At 37.2% G+C, this 22,986-nt stretch overlaps 1 protein-coding gene and 1 pseudogene across 3 annotated transcripts in view; one reads left to right on the top strand and one right to left on the bottom strand.

The window, feature by feature from the left end:
- Positions 1-22,986, bottom strand: part of CENPF (centromere protein F) — an 81,129-nt gene that overhangs the window by 41,793 nt on the left and 16,350 nt on the right. For all 3 annotated transcript variants that reach the window (XM_077157807.1, XM_077157809.1, XM_077157808.1), the window contains exons 6-10: positions 22,110-22,401; positions 20,648-20,850; positions 7,655-7,780; positions 6,528-6,656; positions 1,974-2,096 (exon numbers count right to left, since the gene is read on the bottom strand). In XM_077157807.1, coding sequence (XP_077013922.1) covers positions 1,974-2,096; positions 6,528-6,656; positions 7,655-7,780; positions 20,648-20,850; positions 22,110-22,401 — 873 coding nt within the window. The remainder of the gene's footprint in view (positions 1-1,973; positions 2,097-6,527; positions 6,657-7,654; positions 7,781-20,647; positions 20,851-22,109; positions 22,402-22,986) is intronic.
- On the top strand, positions 9,953-10,321 carry LOC143679244 (large ribosomal subunit protein eL31 pseudogene; annotated as a pseudogene).

Genomic DNA, 22,986 nt, shown 5'->3' with positions numbered 1-22,986 from the left:
ATGACTTCGGTCTTGGAAAGTGGTATTATTAGTCCCTATATGCAGAGGGGAAAGTCAGACTCAGCAAGGGAAGCCACACAGCAGGTGGGCGGCAGAAGAGCGATGCTATTTCAGATTTTTCATATTCCAAAGGCGCCAACATTTTACTACTAAATTATACAACCACTCTAACTGGGTAGATCATTTCTCTGATTCTAATACCAATTCAAAATTGCAAGAACCAGCTAAACTCCATGAATTCTTGATATCATCTTCAAAAACTACATAAACAGATTAAGGCCACATCTAAATGAATCACCAAGCACTGTGCTAGGCACTTTCACACAGTTGCCCTCATTTTACCCAGACGTCAGTTAAATTGAGGATTTAACTGATTAACTGAAGACAGCTCCACAGCTTACAGACCAGATCCTGTGGGGATAAATAAGCCTTCAGAAACACCTGCAAGACCACGTCCAGACCACTACTGCAACTTGGCAAGCAAACAGTTTTCAAATGTTTGGACCCTCTTAACCAGACGATTGCTTTTACAAAATGTTTCCACCAGGCAGCCAGTGGAGTCGCGGGAGAGTTCCTGGCTGAAAGGGAAGCTCACAGAGGGAAGAGTTCGGTGCCAGTCTGCCTGTGGAAATGTTAGTAGAAGCATCTGTTGGTTGGTCCCCACTGGCCAAAAGGCAAACATTTGTTTTGCTGAAACAAACACTTCCATCTGAAAACGTCCACTGATGAAACCATCAACTGATCTGAAGTTTTCTTGTTCGTGGGTTGCTGGAATTCTGGCGTAATACCGCTGGAGTAATGTATTATGCCTTTGAGGCTAGCTGCTTTAACTATTGCCTCTTTGCTACTGACAGATGTTCTGATTTTACAATCGTGATATACTCTTAGAGCTTTGGGGATAAATACATGTAGACTTTTGCACCTGGATAAATAATTGTTCTTTATAGAGATTTTTAATAAATATTCTTTACGGTCTAAAAAAGTGATGTCAAAATATTTAAAGATAAGTGGAAAAACATTCTCTCCTATGACATTTGATGGAAAAGAAACCTTTGCTCTCTTCTGCTATGTCTCTTCCTAAAATTACCATATTGATTTATGGCTGTATTCAAATTGTTTCAGTCTATTAACTGTCCCTAAATCGTTCCTAATTAAGCCCTTTATAATAAATTCTAGGCCACGAAATAAATTCAGAAATGCCAAATTAAAAGTGTGTGTCTATAAAATCCAACTGGTAGAAACATCAAGGTGTGCCTCTTGTATTCATGCTAGTTGGGAATCCTCATCCACACATAAATCTCCAAAGACATTTGTCAACCTTTGCTTGCAGGCACTCAACGCTAAGGCTGCTGCTGACATTTGGAGCCAAGGTAATATAACTTACAATTATTTCATATTTTAACACAAATTTTAAATCTGGGAACTCTTAGACTGTCACTACTTTTGATTATTTAAATCTACGATTTTCCATAAGGCTTTTTATATTTGATGAATCAAAAGCCAACCCTTGTTCGATTCACAGTGCCTGCCCATGCAAAAAAAAAAACAGAAGCCAACCCTTGCAAAAGGAATTCAAATAACACACCCTATCATCGATTTTGTTTCTATAACATGCCCTATCATCAATTTGGTTTCTTTTCATTTAGAAAATGCCTTCCTTTCTTTCTTCTGTCCATGCACCTCCCAGGCAATCTAAAACATTATTCTAAAAAACAGTAGTATGTATTCTTAATACCAGCCATGTTTTCCTGTAATTACTAAATATACATTAGCACTGTAATGGGCTGGAAAGTGGAAAAAAATTTTTAAAAACTCATGTTCAATTAAGTTATATACAGAACACTGTAGGCAATACCTCTGAAAAATAAAATGCATATGGTTATAAACTACTGAAAAACAGTATAAAAATTCTCATTTAACCCTCATACCTCATCTTACAGAGAAGCTGATATTCATCTCTGCTCCTCACTTACCTCACTGATTTTCCTCAGCTCATTCTCCTTCATCTGACTCGCCTGTAATATCTGTTCAGTTCTGCAGAACTTTTGCTTAAATTCGTCTATATTTTTTTCTAACTGTTGTTTAACCAAAGAGACCTACAAAAAAAAAAGGCAGTTTAATTTTTGTTGTTTTCTGTTTTTATTTTCACTTTTTAAATGACCAATTATTCTTAAATAATAAAAAAGTCAATGAAGATAAGATTTCTGTCATCTATTTTGGTGAGATAAAATATATGTCACAACTAACTTTAACTTAAAATGCCATAATATGAACCTGTGACATCACATCGCAACAACACATAAGAGATAAAAATGGCTAGGTTTAGGGAGGCAGCCACAAAGGATTCAAAATTTAATCACAAAAATAAAACAACTATACAGTAAGAAGTAACCAAATATGTTAAGACAAGAAACAAACTGGTAAAACATTTGCAATATTTATAAAGGAATAAAAAAGATTACACCCATAATACAATATAAAAAGCACATCCATGATTTAACTTAGAAAGGACAAACCTATTTACTTATTTGTGTATTTATTTTTTAGGCGCATGGTCCAGGAATCGAACCTGGGTCTCCCACATGGAAGGTAAGTATCTACCACTGAACCACCCATGCACCCCAAACTAATTTTATTTATTTTTTTTTTTTACATGGGCAGGCACCAGGAATCGAACCCAGGTCCTCGGGCTTGGCAGGCAAGCACTCTTACCTGCTGAGCCACCGTGGCCCACCCACCAAACTAATTTTTTAAAATAGGTAAAGAATAGAAACAGAAAATGTTATAGAAGAACTACAAATGGCAAATTAGCTTTTGAAAGAAATAACTTCAATGGTAATCAGGGAAGTGTGAACTAAATCAACGATAAATACCATTTTTCATTACTTAATTGACAAATTTTTAAAAACCAGGACTATTCCCTATTAGCAAGGATGAAAGGAAGCAAGCTTTCTCCTATGCCTGGTGGGAGGGTGAACTATACCATTTGGCACTATCTATCAAAAGTTAAAATGCATATATACTCCAAGTCATCAATTTCACGTCTAGGTATCAGTCCTTCAGAAATATCAGTACACATACACAAATATATCTACCCAATGATATTATAAACAAGCTACAGTAAACAAGATAATGTTAAGACTCTAAATTGCCAATAAAAGTAAGGCTCAGGCAATACCAACAGAAAGTTCCCTTTCAGTTAAAAAAAAAAAAGTAAAATCCTCCATTTTTACAGTTGTAAGTATATTTTTGAAAAGGTTTTCAAAGATACACATTAAATTATTTAATCATTTGTCTTGAGAAGAGTCGTAGAAAAGAGGTATTTACTTTTTACCAAATCTGGACAAAAGGATAGGTAGATGGGTGCATCTAGACTAAGCATTTCACACAGTTCCTTGTATATTTAACAGGTGCCAATAAGTGTTAGCTTTCCCTATCCTCAGCTGCCTTCCACCCTTAGTCTCCTATAAGAGAGATCAAGATGTCCTACACTGCTATTTGAATTTGAAAGTATCCTACTTTTTCCATAAAATTTTTAAAAGACTTTCCTTAAAGGATAAATCCTTAATTTTAACAAAGAAGCAAAAACTAAGAAAATAAATGTAAGTCTGACAATAGGTGAATACCTGATATATTCAGGGTAAATTCTGAAATGCATAGAGCGCTCAAATAAAATGGGGTGAGTCGAGAAGAGAATGAACTTCTCCACTGTGTATGTCCTACCATTTTAAAGCTGTAATTATTTGGTGCTCAAGTGCTGTAGACATAGCAGTGAACTAAACAGACAAAATCCTGTCCTTGTGGAACTTTGATTTGAGTGATGGAAGGCAGACAATATAAAAATAAGAAAATAACTTTAATGTACATTGGATAGCAAGTGTTATAGAGAAAAATATGGCAAGGTAAAGGAAACAGAAAGTACTTGGGGGCAAGGATAAAGACTGCACTGGTAAGCTAGCAGTTAAGCAGTAAGCTTAAGAATAGAAGAGCACACCACGCAGTTCTATCTGAAGGAAAAGCATTCCAAGAAGAGGGAGCAAGAGCAACGGCCAGAACTTGGTATGTGCTTGGTGTAGTCAACCAATGGCAAGAACATCATGTTGCTAGAACAGAGTGCAGGAGGGGAGACTAGGAAGAGATGAAGCCAAAGAGGAGGTGGGACCTTTTGAAGACCTAGCTTTTACTCTGAGATAGACGGGTAGTGATCGGAAGTTTTTTTAGGGAAAAAGTGGCATGATTTGACTTGCATTTTAAAAGGCTTGCAATAGTTGCTGGTTTGAAAAAACGTTTCAAGGAGGCAAGGGCAGAAGCAGGGAGACCAGCTAGGAGTCTACTGCAGCAATCCAGGTGAGAAATGATTGTGTCTTAGACCAGGGTGGTAGCACCAGGAGAAGGTGAAAAGTTGTCATATTCAAGATAAAGCCAGAAAGACATAAAAGTCAGGATTATTCTTAATGGGAAGAAAGGGAACATGGAGAGGGTTTCTGGGTTGGTTGTTAAGATTCTATCACCTTGCCTTGTTATATCCCAGAATAATCTGAGCAGTGACTAAACAAGTATTTGCCAAGTCCCTTTGGGGTACTGGAGAGAAAGAAGGAAATATTCAGCTTCCCCATTTGGAGAATTCCTGATATTCTCACAAGCAGTGGGGGCAATCAAATCAACAGGCTATAAACTGATTCCTGCAAAAGATAGTTAAAATTATGCCTAAGAGTCACCCCCAGAGAACCTCTTTTATTACTCAGATGTGGCCTCTCTCTCTAAGCCAACTCAGGTGATCTCACTGCCCTCCCCACTATGTGGGACATTATTCCCAGGGGTGTAAATCTCCCTGGCAATGTGGGACAGAACTCCCGGTTTTTGCTGGGACCTGGCATCATGGACTTGAGAAAGCCTTCTTGAGCAAAAGGGGGAAGTGAGAAATGAGACAAAATAAAGTTTCAGTGGCTGAGAGATTTCAAACAAAGTCAAGAGGTTACCCTGGAGGTTGTTCTTATGCATTATACAGATATCCCTTTTTAGTTTATGGTGTATTGGAGTTGTTGGAGGGAAGTACCTGAAACTGTTGAGCTGTCCAATAGCTATGATTCTTAAAGATGACTGTATAATGATACAACTTTTACAGTGTGCCTATGTGATTGCAAAACCTTGTGTCTAGGGCGGGCCACGGTGGCTCAGCAGGCAAGAATGCTTGCCTGCCATGCCACAGGACCCGAGTTCGATTCCCAGTGCCTGCCCATGTTAAAAAAAAACCTTGTGTCTGTTGCTCCTTTTAACCAGGGTACGGAAAGATGAGTAAAAAAAATATGGATTAAAAAAAATAAATAATAGGGGACATAAGGGGATAAAATAAATTGGGTATATGGAAATACTAGTGGTCAATGAGAGGGAGGGGTAAGGGCTATGGAATATATGAGGTTTTTTTCTTTTTTCTTTTAATTTCTTTTTCTGGAGTGATGCAAATGTTCTAAAATAAATAAAAATTATCATGGTGATGATATTATGAGTTTTTGATTATATACCAAGAATGGAATGATCACATGGTAAGAATGTTCATGTTTGTATGTTGTTGTGTTTAAAAAAAATGATCATGGTGATGAATACACAACTATGTGATGATATTGTGAGCCACTGATGGTACACCATATATGGGCTACATATGTGCAAAGATGTGTCAATAAAAATATTTAAAAAAAAGATTCTATCATCTGACATGGGAAATGGATACAAGAAAGCATGTTACATAATGCTTTAGTTATTCATTTGTTCTATGTAGATTTTCTATTTGTACTATATTCAACAACAAAAAAGTTTGAATGCAGATATAATATAAACACAAACATGTGAATGCATGCAAGTGTAGAAATACATACATACATAAAAGCAGGGTCAGTGGTTTTTCAGTGAATTAGTAGAAAGATATGAAAGAAAAAGAAGAGTTGATGACACCAGAAGTCTTAGCCTGAGCAATGTAGAGAATGGAATTGCTATTTTCTGGGATGGGAAAGATGGAGAGGGGAATAAGTTTGAAAAGAAATATCTGAGTTCTTTATGTTCTTTAAATTTGAGATGCCTGTGAGACATGCAATATCAAGTATACACCCATGATTCTTAAGTTCAAAAGTGACATCCAAACTGGAGATATACATTTAGGAGTCATCATGATATAGATGAATGTAAAATCATAAAACTGGATGACAGCACACTTGGAGTGAGTGTTAAATCAGTTGATTATAAGTTTCAATGCTTTAACTATCGTTGGGCCTAACATTACTTGGGAGAGCTCTCACTCAGTCATGACCAAGAACCATCAGACTGTCAGAGACATCCACAAACTTTCAGATCTGAATCCAAACTCACTCCCCTCTTTCTCTAGATGAGAAAACCAAGGTTCTATTTGCTATCCACTTTGATAAGGAAGAAAAGAGACAACAGAACAGTCTTTCTTTAAAAGTATGCCAGTTGTGGTATGGAAACATGTATAAGGAAAAAGAGGCATTATAAGAAAAGGGAAATGAGTATCCTACTTTATCCAGTTCAGCCTGCAGGACATTACTAGCATTCTTGACTTGCTGTAACTCCTGGGTAAGTTTGGTTTTCATCTGGGTATTCTCTTGGTCCAGTGTTTGGAAAGAACGCTGTTGACGGGAGAGCTCCTAAAAAGGAGAAGACATAACCATGAAATTGGCAGTAGTTAAAAAAGGAGATCCCAGGGTGAGACAAACATCCTTCAGGAAACGTTATACTGAAAGAGCAGTAGACAACAGGGAGCCGATCCGACCATCCACTTTAATGATAAATACAATCAGCCCAAGCACTGGCTCCAGTAATCAAATCCAGGACTCTGAAGGGGAAGGGAAAGAAGTCTGCCAGTTGATCACCTGAAACTAGCCTGCTTCTGCCCCACACCCAATCTTAAATTAACCATCTCTATTTACAAGGATCTGAGAGCAAGAGAGAGAAGAGCTGAGTGGCAGTGGTCACTACTCAGCTGGGGAATTTAAAATACTCAAAAATGGGTTTAAACACCACATACCATATACGACTGACAACGGTCTGGAGATTAGAAGGATAGGATATATATGACACCAATTAACTTTGACAAACACAGAAGGATGCCAGATTGACATTTCCACTTGCTCTTATTAAAAGGCTACAGGCTCTCAAAAACAAACAAACAAAGGCTATGGACTCTCAAGCTGCATGGTGCACTGTCAGATTAAATTACCTGAAAGAACCAAACCAGCAGCAATACTTATGGATGGAGGTACAACTTGTCTTCTTTCCCCAGCACATCAACTATCTTTCTAATTATTTGCCAACCCATGGCTTTAAAACAACTAGAGGATATAATACAAACTCCCTCACAGCAAGGAAAGTGTTTGAAACAAGAAATATGATCCTTTCCTACCTAGTATCAAATCTCAAACAAATCAGAAAACATTGATAAAAAACAAAAATCTGACTTCTAATTATCTAATCAGAAAACTGAAAGATGGAAAAAAGTACAAATATACAGGTGTGATAAAAAAGAATGACCTTTTGCTCACAAAGCATTTCCCCTTTAAAATTCCAAATTATGAAAAAGCTCCTCTTTTCCAGAGATCAAACCATAAAATGTCCACAAAAGGCTTCATGCATCCATTTACGTTACCTCTTGAAACTCCTTTTCTTTTCCCTTGATTTTCTGTTCCAGAGAATGCCTGGCACTTTCTGCATTTTGTCGCTGACAACTTAAATCTTCAGTCAATTTTTTCAGTTTTTGTTCCAATGCAGTACACTAAACAACATATTAAAATGTTCATTACAAAACAAAAATATTCAAGTAAAGAAGCAAATATTTTGAATTTCAGAAAAATTAGTTCCAAAATTTGGTTCAAGTTTTACATAGTGTTTTGATACTTTTAAACCCAATTGTTTATGAAATAAAAATATTAGTCATCTATCAAAACCACTATAATTAACTCACTCACACACAAAATTTACATTTGGAAAACATTAGCAAGGATGTAAAGTATTAGTTCTTTTAAATAAATATTTTATAAATTGCACTATGGAAAAAGAGAGCAATATTTCTGAATAACAATTCATTTAACATTTTGTGGCATGGAAATGAAAAGTTAAGATGCATTGGTCTTGGCATCTGTACTTGAGAGTCTGTAAAATAATTAGAGCGCACCTACTACCTTCATAAATTAGTCTATTTCAAGTGGGATGGATTTTATGGGAAACTTTAAATATTAAATGATTCTTTGCACAATGCCCTCACTATACCACTTTAAATTTCTGGATGATCACAGCATTCCAGAGAAAATCACAACTGGTTTTTAACCAAGCAGCCATAAGCAATACCAAGAACCTTCTATAACTTTTTATACACAGCCAATTATTCTTCCTTATTGTTGACTTTTTTTTTTTTTTGCATGGACAGGCACCAAGAATGAAACCCAGGTCTCCAGCATGGTAGGCGAGAACTCTGCCTGCTGAGCCACCGTGGCCTGCCCTAGCTAATTATTCTTGAAACTAATTTTTTTAATGTAAACTACCTCAAAATTTAGGATGCTTTCATAAAATTAGGTTGGAACAAAATGATCTTAATTCTTTAATTGTTGAAATTCATTCGTCTGAATCTTCCCCATGGTGCTCTAATCCTTAAACTGACAGTAAAATAACTCTGAAGACGCAAAGAGTCATTAGAAAACTTTGCATTCGTTGGAGAGAACTTCTTGGTCCAAAAGAAATGTTCCCCCAAAACACAATAACAGCAACAACAATAACAACAAAAAAGAAAGAAAGAAAGGAAGAAAGTTACCCCAATTAGGCAAAATTTCATCTACTAATGGATTTTTCTACAACTCTATAATCTCATTTAGAACTATATTAGAATTTTAATGGAAAATCAATAGGAAAAGAAAACACTCTGGCAATATTTTGCCAGAAGACCAGCCAGTCCCAATTATTAACTAATCAAAGATGAAATGACTAAATGATTTGGCAAATGTTAGAACTATGAAAATACCAAATTCAAAAAGTAAAATACTGAGCCAGCAGTTCAAATTAATCCACTGCCTTAGACATTTTATGTCAATTTGAAACTATTATGTACCCCAGAAAAGCCATGTCCTTTAATTCTCATTCAATACTGCTGGGTGGGATCTTTTTTTCAGATGGTTTCCATGGAGATGTGTCTCCACCCATTCAAGGTGAGGTTGCTTACTGGCGCCCTTTAAGAGGGAACCATTTTGGAAAAAGCTTCAGACCCCACAGATCTTTGGAGATGCAGAAGGAGAACATCCCCAGGGAATTCTTATGAAACAAGAAGCCAGGAGAGGAAGCTAGCAGAAGTTGCCATGTGCCTTCCCAGCTCACAGAGGTGTTCTGAACACATCAGCCTTTCTTGAATCAAGGTAGCTTTCCCTGGATACCTTAGTTTAGACATTTTCATGGCCTCAGAACAGTAAACTTGCAACTTAAAAATTCCCCTTTTTAAAAGCTGTTCTGTTTCTGGTATAATGCATTCCAGCAGTTTACAAACTAAAACAGACATCAAAACACCTCTGTCATTTTTCTTACTATTTTCTTACTATTTTGCATGTTTAAATCTCAAATGAAGAAGATTACAAAGAATATTTAGGACAGCAATAAATGTTCATTCAATAGATATTTACTGAGAGCCTGCTGTATCTGACATAGGCACTGGAGACATAGCAATAAACAAGCCAGTTAAAAATCACTGCCCCCAAAAAATTGTCCAAAACTGTTGATGGTTGACAATTTTCAGAACAGTAGAATAGAAGAATGAATCCTTGGCTCCCTCTGCTGATACACCTTCAAACTACAAAACATTCTATTAAATTTTCTAAGACTCAAGATGTCCTTTCCTTCTCTAAATGGTATGTTTTAAAAAACAGAACTCCTTCACACTCTTCCTTTCTGACCTGCGCTAGAAAGGATGGCTCCTGCAAAGAAGAGTGGTGAGAAGGGCCGTTCTGCCACCAACAAGACTTTGACCAGAGAGGACACCATAAACGTCCACGAGCGCATCCATGGAGTGGGTTTTAAGAAATGTGCCCCTCAGGCACTCAAAGAGATCCAGAAGTTTGCCGTGAAGGAGATGGGAACACTAGATGTGCACACTGACAAGAGGCTCACAAGGCTGTCTCGGTCGAAGAGATAAGGAATGTCCCATATCATATCCGTGTCCACAAAACGTAGTGAGGATGAAGATTTCCCACACAAGTTCTATACACTAGAAACCTATGTACCTGTCATCACTTTCAAAAACCTACAGACAGGGGGTGAAAGGGTAGTTCAGTGGTAGAATTCTCGTCTGCCATGTGGGAGACCCAGGTTCAATTCCCAGACCATGCACCTCCCTGCCACCTCCCATAAAATTTTTTTAAAAAAAGTATACAGACAGTCAATGTGGCTGAAAACTAACAGCTGATTATCAAATAAAATTATAACTACTTTAAAAAGTACATACATTTCATTTATAAGTTTTAAAATGACATTCTGATGTCGACACCAACAATCCATGCAAGAATGACCACTAGGTGTCATGAATGCTCCATATTATTCTACAACAGTGCCCAGGGCAAAGACCTTAATAAACAATAACAAAGCATAGACCTCTGGGAACTTACTAAGAACTCCAGGCCTAGATTTTCACCTGTAAAACATGGGTGCTGAACTCCAGGTTTGTTGATAGCTCCCACACGCTTCACATTTCCATGTGAAGTTAAGCCTGTAATCCACGTGGTTTGTGAACACTTGGAAAAGAAGCACACTAGAAACAGCAGATGTGTTCACTTAAGGACATGGTATCAACTTTTTTTAATTAGCTTCATTTTATTAAATAGTTAATTCTAATGGTAGATCAGAAAATATCATAAACATAATTTGATTTCAGCAACACATCTGACAAAGTCTTATTATCCTTAAGAGATAAGAAAGAAAAAAGTGGACTGGATGTTTTCAGTTAGGGGGATCTGTAAATTCATTGGGGAAAAACAAAAGAACCCAGGAAGCACTGAACAATAGAGTCTTAGGAATCTAGAGAGAATTCTCTAAAAAAAAAAGAAAGCCAGGGCTCTGGTCTGAGCACTATCTTAGCCAATATTTTTAAGTGGTGATCTGATGAGAAAAGACTTCATCAAGTATTTTAGATAGAGAAGGGATCTGGTGATCTCACACCTAACATGGCAGAATGTAAGAGGGCAAGTGGAAATGCTTACACTTAGGAAGACCTGGCTTGGCAGAAACGCAACTGAAATTATGCTTAGTTCACTAGGAACTTAACATGATAATGACAGCAAATATTATTCTAGGTTACCATGTGCCAGGCTAAAGGATTCACATAAATTATTTCAATCTTCACAACTCTATGAGACAAACATTATTAATGCCATTTTATTGATGAGGCAACAGAGGCTGAGAAGTTAACTCAGTAGCTCCCAAAATAACACAACTGGGATGTGGCAGAGCCAGGTACCAAAACCAAGTCCTTCAATGAAGAGAATAAATATTTGGATCAAGGAAGGTCATGAGCTATGGACTATCCACTGCTCCATCATCCTCTGCTCCATCATCCTTCCAATCAATGTTTATCAAGCATTTCTCCGGGTAAAACATTGCATTAGGGGAATATATAAAAATGAAGCTAGACTTGCACTTCCGGGAAGATGAAAAGATAAATGTTTCCCTATTCTTACCACTAAGAATAACTGTAAGTCATGGACATTATAGTAAACAAACATAAGATTCTGAGAGGTGGAGAGAAAAAGACAGACTGACGAGGGGACTGACTTGGTGCTAGAAAAAAAGGACTTGTCAACCCAAAATCCTTTGCCCAATAAAATATCTTTTAGGAATGAAGAAGAAATCCACGCATTTTCAAAATACGGATAACTAAGAAAACCTATCACCAGAAACTTGCCTAGAAATAATGGCTAAAAGTAGTTCTCCAAATTGAAAGAAAACAAAAGGAAACTTGGAAGGAATCAGGAAGAAAGAACACTGTAAGCAACAATATACTTAAATACAAAGGCTTTCCTTCTCCAGTTGTCTAAATTATGCTTGACAGACGATGAAGCTAAAGTTGTAAACTGTCTGATGTGGTTCTAAACATATGTAGAGAAAGCATTTAAGACAATTACTTTATAAACCGAAGCAACAGAAGGATGGAGAGGGAGGTTAAGTTTTCTATATATCACTTAAACTGGTAAAATGATTACATGACTAAACGGTGACAAACCATATACAAAGTATATTAATATACTTTCTAGATCACTAAAAAAAGCTATACAATGAAATACACCCAAAACACTAGCAATAAATCAAAGTAGACTTCCGGGTCAAGATGGCACCTTAACAACGTGCGTGTTTTAGTTCGTCCTCCAGAACAACTACTAAATAACCAGACACAGTACAGAACAGCTCCTGGGGCCACGTCAGTGACCAGACACACAGCGTACCCCAGTCTGGACCAGCTGGACTGGCTGCGAGAACCCCCCAGAACCGTTGAGTTCCCAAACCTGCGGCGGCCAGCACCCCTCCCCCACAGGCCGTTTCCCAGAGGGGAAAGGAAAGGACTTTACCAGCAGCAGGGACTGGGCACAATCAAATGCCAATTGTGGAACTAATTAACAAATTCTGACTACTAAAAATAGGCCCCCAGCTTAGGTGAACTTGATCAAAGTGGAGGTTGCTCATTTTGGCCTGGCACCAAGGGGGCAGGACTGACAGAAAAAGGCGGAAAAAAAAAAGAAGGAAACAGAGGTTTTTGTGGCTGTGTATCTACAAAGGCTTGACTGCCTCTGGATACAGCGGCAGGACTTTTCAGGCTGCAACTACCCCAGGCATAGGCAACAGTGAGCTCTTTTGGGGGCTTATCTGGAGATTGTGCCTTCCCCAGCGGAGGGGTGAAGCCCAACCCAGGTGGAATCCCCCCATCAAGGAATTCAGACACCAGGGCTTGGTAATTTGAAGCCATTAAAACCAGCCTACAACCTCTCCTATGTCTCCACCACACCCCCAGCAGGGACAGTCTGCCAAAGTTAAAGGTATAGCATCATCTTATGCTGGTGGGACCTGCAGGTGACAAGCGCCACACACAGGGCAGGATAAGAAAAACAGAGTCCAGAGACTTCACAGGAAAGTCTTTCAACCTGTGGGGTCTCACCCTCAGAGAAAACAGAAGCAGGTAACTCTTTCCTCCGGATAGGAGGCCAGTTTGGTCTGGGAAATTCTGGCTGGGGTATATAATATCTAAGTAGACCCTCCTAAAGTGTGTGTGGGGGCGGGGGGGGGAGGCACCACACAAGCAGGGCAAGAAACAAGAAAACAAGAACTGAAAAATTCTCCTCTGTTAAACAAAACTTAAGCTAGAAGTCCAGATAAAGCTGAACGGAAAGTCAAAGAACAGATAAGACAACAAATTCATCCAGCAAGAAAACCCTAGATAAAAGAAGTGAAAGCAATCTCCAGAATAAACTAATTAAGGTAATTAAATGCCTAGACACCAGCAAAAAATAACAAATCACACTAGGAAACTTGAAGATATGGCCCAGTCAAAGGAACAAACCAACAATTAAATGACATAGAGGAGCTGAAACAATTAATTCAGAATGTACGAACAGATATGGAAAACCTCATCAAAACCCAAATCAATGAATTGAGGGAAAAGAAGGCAAGGAGAGAACAAAAAGAAGAAACTGAAAGTCTGAAAAAACAAATCACAGAACTTATGGGAATGAAAGACACAGTAGAAGAGATGAAAAAAACAATGGAAACCTACAATGGTAGATTTCGAGAGACAGAACATAGGATTTCTGAACTGGAGGACAGAACATCTGAAATCCAACAAGAAACAGAAACTATAGGGAAAAAAATGGAAAAATATGAGCAGGGACTCAGGGAATTGAAAGACAATATGAAGCACACGAATATACGTGTTGTGGGTGTCCCAGAAGGAGAAGTGAAGGGAAAAGGAGGTGAAAAACTAACGGAGGAAATTATCACTGAAAATTTCCCAACTCCTATGAAAGACTTAAAATTACAGATCCAAGAAGTGCAGCGTACCCCAAAGAGAATAGATCCAAATAGACATACACCAAGACATTTAATAATCAGAATGTCAGAGGTCAAAGAGAAAGAGAGGATCTTGAAAGCAGCAAGAGAAAAGCAATCCATCACATACAAGGGAAGCCCAATAACACTATGCGCAGATCTCTCAGCAGAAACCATGGAGGTGAGAAGACAGTGGGATAATATATTTAAATTATTAAAAGAGAAAACCTGACAACCAAGAATTCTATATACAGCAAAATTGTCCTTCAAAAATGAGGGAGAAATTAAAACATTTTCAGACAAAAAAATCACTGAGAAAATTTGTGGCCAAGAGACCAGCTCTGAAAGAAATCCTAAAGGGAACACTAGAGACAGATACGAAGACAGAAGAGAGAGGTGTTGAGAAGAGTGTAGAAAGGAAGACTATGAGTAAAGGTAAAAAAAAAAAAAAAAGGAAAATTAGATATGATATATAAAATCCAGAAGGCAAAATAGTAGAAGAAAGTACTACCCATGCAGTAATAACACTGAATGTTAATGGATCAAACTCTCCAATCAAAAGACATAGTCTAGCAGAATGGATTGAAAAACAGGACCCATCTATATGCTGTCTCTACTCAAAGGACACGAGGCCAAGGACACAAATGGACATTTACACACCAATGTTTATAGCAGCATTATTAACAATTACCAAGAGATGGAAACAGCCAAAATGTCCATCAACAGAGAGTTGGCTAAACAAACTGTGACATTCACATAAGATGGAATATTAGGCAGCTGTAAGACAGAATAAAGTTATGACGTATGTAACAACATGAATGGACCTTAAGGACATTATGCTGAGTGTGATTAGCCAGAAACAAAAGGACAAATACTGTATGGGCTCACTGATAATGAACTGACATTAGTGAATAAACTTGGAATATTTCCTTGGTAACAGAGACCATCAGGAGATAGAAATAGGGTGAGATATTGGTAATAGGAGCTGAAGGGATACAGATTGTGCAACAGGACTGAATATAAAAACTCAGAAATGGACAGTACAATACTACCTAACTGCAATGTAATTATGTTAAAACACTGAATGAAGCTGCATGTGAGAATGATAGAGGGAGGAGGGCTGGGGGCATAAATGAAATCAGAAAGAAAGATAGATGGTAAAGATTGAGATGGTATAATCTAGGAATGCCTAGAGTGTGTAATAACAGTGAAATGTACAATGTACAGATTTTAAAAATGTTTTTGCATGAGGAAGAACAAAGGAATGTCATTATTGCAGGGTGCTGAAAATAGATGATAATTAATACTTTAAAATGTCACCTTATGTGTGAGACTAAAGCAAAAAATGTTTATTTGTTACAAAATTTATATTTTGACTAGAGCATTTCCTAATATAACTCATGTAGATAGTTTGATTGAATGTCATAAGTACTTAGAATCTCAGGTAGGACATGAGATTTTGTTGGTTTGTTCAGAGTGATGCCCCGATGAATCCCAGAGTGATTTGATCAGTGACTGGAAAAGTATTTGCAAGCCCCCTTCGGGGAATGGTGAGAGCGGGGAGAAATTCAACTTCCCCAAATTGAATTCTTAATATTCTCACAAGCATGTGGACAACCAAAGCTATAGGCTGAGCCCTCAGTCTTGGGGTTTGTTCATATGAAACTTAACCCCACAAAGGATAGGTCAAGTCTACTTGAAATTTAGGCCTAAGAGTCACCCCCAAGAGAGCCTCTTTTGTTGCTCAGATGTGGCCCCTCTCTCTCCAGCCAACATGACGAGCAGTCTCACCACCCTCCCCCTCTCTGCGTGGGACATGACTCCCAGGGATGTGGACCTTCCTGGCAACGTGGGACAGAGATCCTGGAATGAGCTGAGACTCAGCACAAGGGACTGAGAAAAACCCTAGAATGAGCTGAGAATTAACATCAAGGGATTGAGAGAACTTTCTCGACCAAAGGGGGAAGAGTGAAATGAGACTAAGTGTCAATGGCTGAGAGATTCCAAACAGAGTTGAGAGGTTATCCTGGAGGTTATTCTTACGCATTAAGTAGATATCACCTTGTTGTTCAAGATGTAGTGGAGAGGCTGGAGGGAACTGCCTGAAAATGTAGAGCTGTGTTCCAGTAGCCATGTTTCTTGATGACGATTGAACAATGATATAGCTTTCACAATGAGACTCTGTGAATGTGAAAACCTTGTGTCTGATGCTCCTTTTAGCTACTATATCAACAGAAGAGTAGAACATATGGAATAAAAATAAATAATAGGGGGAACAAACGTTAAAATAAATTTAGTTTGAAATGCTAATGGTAAATGAAAGCGAGGGGTAAGGGGTATGGTATGTATAACTTTTTTTTCTCTATTATCATTTTATTTTTTTTTCTGTTGTCTTTTTATTTCTTTTTCTATATCGATGCAAATGTTCTAAGAAATGATGAATATGCAACTATGTGATGATATTAAGAATTACTGATTGTATATGTAGAATGGAATGATATCTTAATGTTTTGTTTGTTAATTTTTTTAATTAATAAAAAAGTTAAATAAATAAATAAATAAATAAAAGTAGAATTCTAAAAAACTGTTCAAATACCCCACAGAAAGGCTGGGGAAAAAAGAAAAGAGAGAACAAATAGAAAAAGAAAAGAAAAAAATAAAATAGAAGGCTTAAGCTATAACATATCAGCAACAATATTAAACATAAATGGTCTAAATGCAACAATTACAAGACAGAGATTGGCAGAGCAAATTAAAAAACATAACTACATGATGTCTACATGATATTGACTTAAAGTATTGAAAAAAGAAATATCATGCAAACATTTAATCAAAAGAAAGCAGATGTAGCCATGTTATATCAGAGAAAAAGACTTCGGTGCACAGAAAATTAGCAGGGACACAGAGGGATAATATAATTATAAGGGTCAATCCTTTGGTGTATACACCAAACAGAACTGCAAATCATGTAAGGCAAAAACTGATAGAACTGAAAGGAGAACCAGACAAATAGACAGGTATAGTTGGAGAATTCAACAGATTTCTCTCAACAATTGACAGAACAACTAAACAGAAAATCAGCAAGGCTATGGAACGCAACACCACCACCATCTTATCAAAAAGATCTAAACGACATTTTTTTTAAAACTCTCCACCCAAAATAAGGACCATGCCTTCAGTGAGCACACAGAAGTCTTAAATTGAAAAACAAAATCTTAAGTAGGCACGAGAGGGAGGTGAGAGCGTTGTGAAGTGGGTTAGTTGAGAAACGCTTTGAGGAGGTAGATACGACTTTCTCTAGACCTTGATCAGCCTGTAGCCCTCGGTGGCATGGAGGAAGACACTGTAGACAACGCTCTAAAGCAGTTTCCTCCCTGTAAGGGCCACGGGTTGGTGGCAGTTCTTGGGGCGTTTTAACGGGATCTGCGAGGTCAAACTTATTTTCATAATAATATTGACATTATTTACCTTTTTCATGGTATGCTTTGCATAATTAGTGGGTAAAATTATTGGTATCTTAGCATGAATCAAGGCAGTGACACCAAACTGTGCTGGTAGACATTATATTCGTCACTGCCATGAACTTACAGGGTAAAAAAAATGCAGAATCACTTGCAGTATCCTTGATGAAGCAGTAAAAAGTATTTTATTAATTCCCCTCCTGCCCTCCCCCAAAAAACTCCACGCAACACAAACAGAATGTACATTCTTTTCAACATTTAAAACACTCACCCAACAAGAGCAGACTATAATATTCTTTTAATTGTATTCCAAGATAGACTATAACGTAGTCAATAAAACAAATGTCAACAAGTTGAAAAGAACTGAGGGGTTCTTTGATCCCAATCACATCTAACAAGAAATCAATAACAGAAGACAATGGGAAAATCTCCAAAGATTTGGAAACTAAACAACACACTAAGTAATCCATGGGTCAAAAAGGAAGTCTCTAGGGAGATCAATAAATACACTGAACGGAATGAAAATGAAAATATAACATAATAAAATTTGTGCGGCACAAAATTATGGTAAATTTTGTAAAGCAGTACTGACAGGGAAATTTATAGTAGTAAATGCATAATTAGAAAAGACAGAAAAAAATCCCAAATCAATAATCTAAGCTCTCACCTCTAACAATACAGAAAGAGCAAAATAAACCCAAAGCAAGCAGAAGAAAGGAAATAATAAAGAGCAGAAAACAATAAAATTGGAAGCAGAAAAATAATAGAGAAAATCAATGAAACAAAGAGCTGGCTCTTTGACAAATCCTAGCAAGAATGACAAGGAGAAAAAGAAAGAAAGCACAAATTACCAGTATCTGGAATGAAACAGGGAACAGCACTGCAGATTCTAGAGATATCAAAAGAATAAGGGAATGCTATGAACGACTACACACACATAAATTTGACAACCTACATGAAATTCATTTCTTCAAAAAACATAAACTACCACAACTCACCTGACATGAAATAGACACATAATAGCTTTTTATTAAAACATTGCATCTAAAATTTAAAAGCTCACAAAAGAGAAATCTCCAGGCCTGGATGGTTTCACTGAAAAATTCTACCAAATGTTAAAAAGAATGAATACGAATTTTACACAGTCTCTTCCAGAAAACAGAAAAGAAGCAATAGTTTCCATTTTATAAAACTAGTATTACCCTGATACCAACACCAAACAAAGATATGTCAAAAGAAAACTATATACAGTCAATCTTTCTCATGAAATCAGGCATAAAAATCTTCAATATATAGAAAGAATCATACTCTAGGACCAAGTGAGGTTTATTCCAAGGATCCAAAGCTAGTTTAATAACTGAAAGTCAACCAACGTCCTCCATCATATTAACAGGCAATTATTTCTTAGAACTGCACATGTATCTAAAATTACCTAAAAATAAAAACTTTAATTTAAAAAAAAAGAAAGCACATGCCCCTAGGTAGTAAATAGGAGAAGCAGGTCTACTATAGTGGTTTTACCCAGTGCTTTAGAACTACCTAGGAAATTAATCAAAAGTAAATCCCCAAGAACAAAGGTAAAAATATATTGGATAGATGAAAATACTAGTGGTCAATGAGAGAGAGGGGTAAGGGGTATGGTATGTATGAGTTTTTCATTTTATTTCTTATTCGAGAGTGATGCAAACGTTTTTAAAAGTGATCATGGTGATGAATACACTACTATGTGATGATATTATAGGCCATTGATTGTACCCCATATATGGAATGTTTGCATGTTAAGAATGTTCGTGTTTGTATGTTGTTTTGGTTTGTCAATTAAATCAATCAATCAATAAATAAATAAATAAAATTTGAAAGAAAAAAAGTAAATCCCCGAGGATGCAAGGGTAATTCAGTGGCAGAAGTCTCGCCTGCCATGCGAGAGAACCGGGTTCAATTCCCAGCCCATGCACCTCCCAAACAAGCAAACAAAGAAACTAACAAAAAAAAACAAACAGAAATTCAACAAATGGTGCTGCAATAACGAATGGGATACTCGCATGGAAAAAGAATGAAATGTGACCCTGCCATGCAGTGTACAAAAAAAACAGTAAATCTCCTAGACCCAACTCAGTTTGGGGTGTAAGATTAATTTTGCAAGGTTCCATTTGATTTTGATAATTAGCTAAAAATGGGAACCACGGACTTAGAACATAAATACCAATAAAAGGGTCACAGGGAGACGGCAAGAGAAAAGATTACACTGCCCTATGAGATGAGGAAAGAAGCTTAAAAGGATGAGAATGTGTTAAGAGTCAGACCTGAAGAGGAGGCCATTCTAAGCAAATATGAGGAAAACACCAGGCTCAGAGATAGATTATGCTCAGGAAACACCAAATACTCATGGCTGGTCCTGGAAGATAATTTATTTTTCTCTTCAACACTTACACATATGATACTCTGTCACTTATTTATTTTAGTTATTTCCCTGTCTTCCTCTATTAGGATGAAGCTCCATCTGGACAATGAATGATTTTTGTTTGTTTTCTCACCACTCTATCTCCGGAGGTCTAGAACAATCCCTGGCATATAGTAGGCATTCCATAAATGTTTATGAAATGAATAAATGATAAATGGTAGGAAAAAAGAAAAGACTGGAGAGGTAGATTTGGGGTCAAAGCTCAAATGCACACAAACCCCTCAAATAACAGCCTAACAAGCTTTGACTTAATTGGAGCCTAAAGAAGATTAAAAGGCAAGAGTGTATATACTTGATCTCAAGAGCAGATTGACCTAAATCTTATCATATGGCCTAAAACTCTTAAAATTCCACTACTTTAATGTGTGCAAGTATCTATTCAACATGCCAGGCACCAAGACAGATGCTTTTTTTTATATCTTTGTCCTTCACCGCACCCTAAGATGTAGAAGAGATCAGTGACTTGCCCAGTCACTCAGCTAGGAAAATGTTTAGTCAGGATTTGATCCTAGATCTACCAACTTTAAAAGATCTTACTAGTTCAGTTGCAATGACACTGTAACATTTATTTCACAAACTTAAATATAAAGTACTCTTTCCAAAGAATTGTGTGATAAGATGGAGATTTTTCAACAACTCATGAAAACTCACGTACCTTAGTTGATGCCTGGTCATACTGAGCCATTGTTCTCACTAGCTCATCCCTAGACTTGTTCAAAACTTTCTCTTTTTCAATTAATTCCACTTTTGCTTTCTCCAGTTGGAGGTGGGCTTCCTGAAATTTATTCACTTGGCTTTTCATTTCTTTTTTTTGTTCTTGCAGATGCTGTTCCAACTCATTCATTTTGCTTCTTAGCTCTTAAATAGCAAATAAAACCATACTTCAATTAATACGTATTTTTCACAAACACTTTACAACTAAATTCAGAATTTATCATTTATGTTAACCTATGCTGAAATCTTTGGTGAGACAAATATGAATCAATTTATATTAACACAGAAACTACCTTAATTGGATTTAATTTCAATTTTTAACCTCTATTGTCATTTGTATTCAAATATATGTCAAATTGTATTCAAATACCTTATAGAAAGCAGGTAAAACAGATTCTACTATATTTTCTTTTGCCTTTTTTGGGGGGGTAGGGGGGTGCATAGTCTGGGAATTGAACCCAGGTTTCCCACATGAAGGACGAGCATTCTACCACTGAACCACCCATGTACCCTTTTCTTATGTTTCCTTATGTCTGCTTTTCTAAATTCACAAAGTGTTTTATTGAGACTGCAGAAAAGTGCATCACATACAACACTCTTTGTTAAAATTACCATTTTATGTTTTTATACACCAGCAGGCTAACATTTTGTTCTGTACCCGTATCAATGCAAATTAGTACTCTACATCCTCCTATATTCTCTGATAGCTTTACCTACAGTAAAGATCAAGACAGTGTGAACCTCCTGTACTGCCAAAATTAACAATGATTTTCCTTTCCATTTTTTCTCCACATACACACAATATCGGTTCCAATGGCACTGGCAACACGACAGCTCTCACCAGTGAACACTAACAGTGATTTTCAATATATCATAGCCCTGGAAATGATCATATTCTACACAGAGGATTCCAAAATACCACCTGGTACCCTTGGCTGTCAGCTGCAGCACAGCACAGTAGCCAAGGTTACAGGTTTGATCCCATATGGGCAACCTGGCACTGCACAGCAAAGCTATTCTACACACACACGCCACACCTCTGGCCAAAGCTGGTCAGACCACAGGCTTGTTCTATGGGCTGCAGAAGGAATCAGAAGAGATGCACAGACAACGCCAACTACAACCAATTTATGTACCTTGCTTCTGCAAAGACAAGTCAAAGCCAGTCATCCTACTCTTGAAGGTTGCGGAATGGCAGTTTTTCAGCACAAATAAAGGTATATTCCAAGCCTGTGATACCTTTTACCAAGAAATATTATTTCGCATCAACATCTGAGATGATGTTGACCACTGGCACATATAACAAAAACATCAGGACTTTTTAGGACTAAACAGTCTGGAATCACATCTTAAATTTTCTCAAGAAAATTTCCTTTAAACTAAAATTTAGCTCAAGAAGTTACCTTGATTCTGGGCTTTTAATTGATCCAGAAGAGGAGAATTCCTAGAATTATCACAGAAACTGCTATCAGCATCTTTTTTCCCTATTTGCAAAGTAAGTCTACTCGGAGTCACCTCTTGTTCCCCAGGAAAGTGAGACACAGAGAAATCTCTCCTAATTGGAGTCTTTTGGGCAACAGTGGAGAGACGACCTGGGGTTTTTTCCTGTTGCCATGAGAACACAGATGAGGAAGCCTGATGTCGAGCAATCTCTCGGTGATTCATGGTGTTTTGGGGAATAGCCTGGCTTGCTTTCTGTAAAAATAGAAACTTTTTAGAGCCCTCTAGAAATTTCAGTATTCAAAGCTATTTCTTTTCAGATAGAACATAAAGCCATGATGCAAAGAAGTTTTCCACTCTGCACCAAGAAAGAAAAATGTTCATCAAGTCAAGGGAACCAATAAGCTCCAATATCCAGTGACAGAATACTTGAAAGGTCAGATTTCTCTACATTTGAAGAGTTAAGCAATTAACATCTGAAGGTAGACTCTTTAAAATAGGCTAAGTCTTGGTATTTATTCTGCATCTCTCATCCCCATGAAACATAAGTGAATATTCACTACCATTCTGAATTCCAAAATTGGCTTTCCTTTGCCTATCACTTCCCCCTTGCAGCTTAGCAAACAGAGAATGAAAATTAAATACTGGCCTAAAGAACACTTTCAAGACTCTTGCTTTACATCATAGCATTTCTATAGGGTGGTTTTATAATATATAATACACATTTGCAGATTATCTGCTGTTTTGAATTGTCCTGGCTGTAGATGCTACACTAACTTTTTTATACCAAGAGCTTTTTTTATTCTTGCCACAGGGAAAGGTTTATTTGATGTTATGGAG

The sequence above is a fragment of the Tamandua tetradactyla genome, chromosome 4 (genome assembly GCF_023851605.1).
Source record: "Tamandua tetradactyla isolate mTamTet1 chromosome 4, mTamTet1.pri, whole genome shotgun sequence".
In the NCBI taxonomy this organism is placed as follows: domain Eukaryota; kingdom Metazoa; phylum Chordata; class Mammalia; order Pilosa; family Myrmecophagidae; genus Tamandua; species Tamandua tetradactyla.
This window is presented reverse-complemented; position numbering and strand designations above follow the sequence as displayed.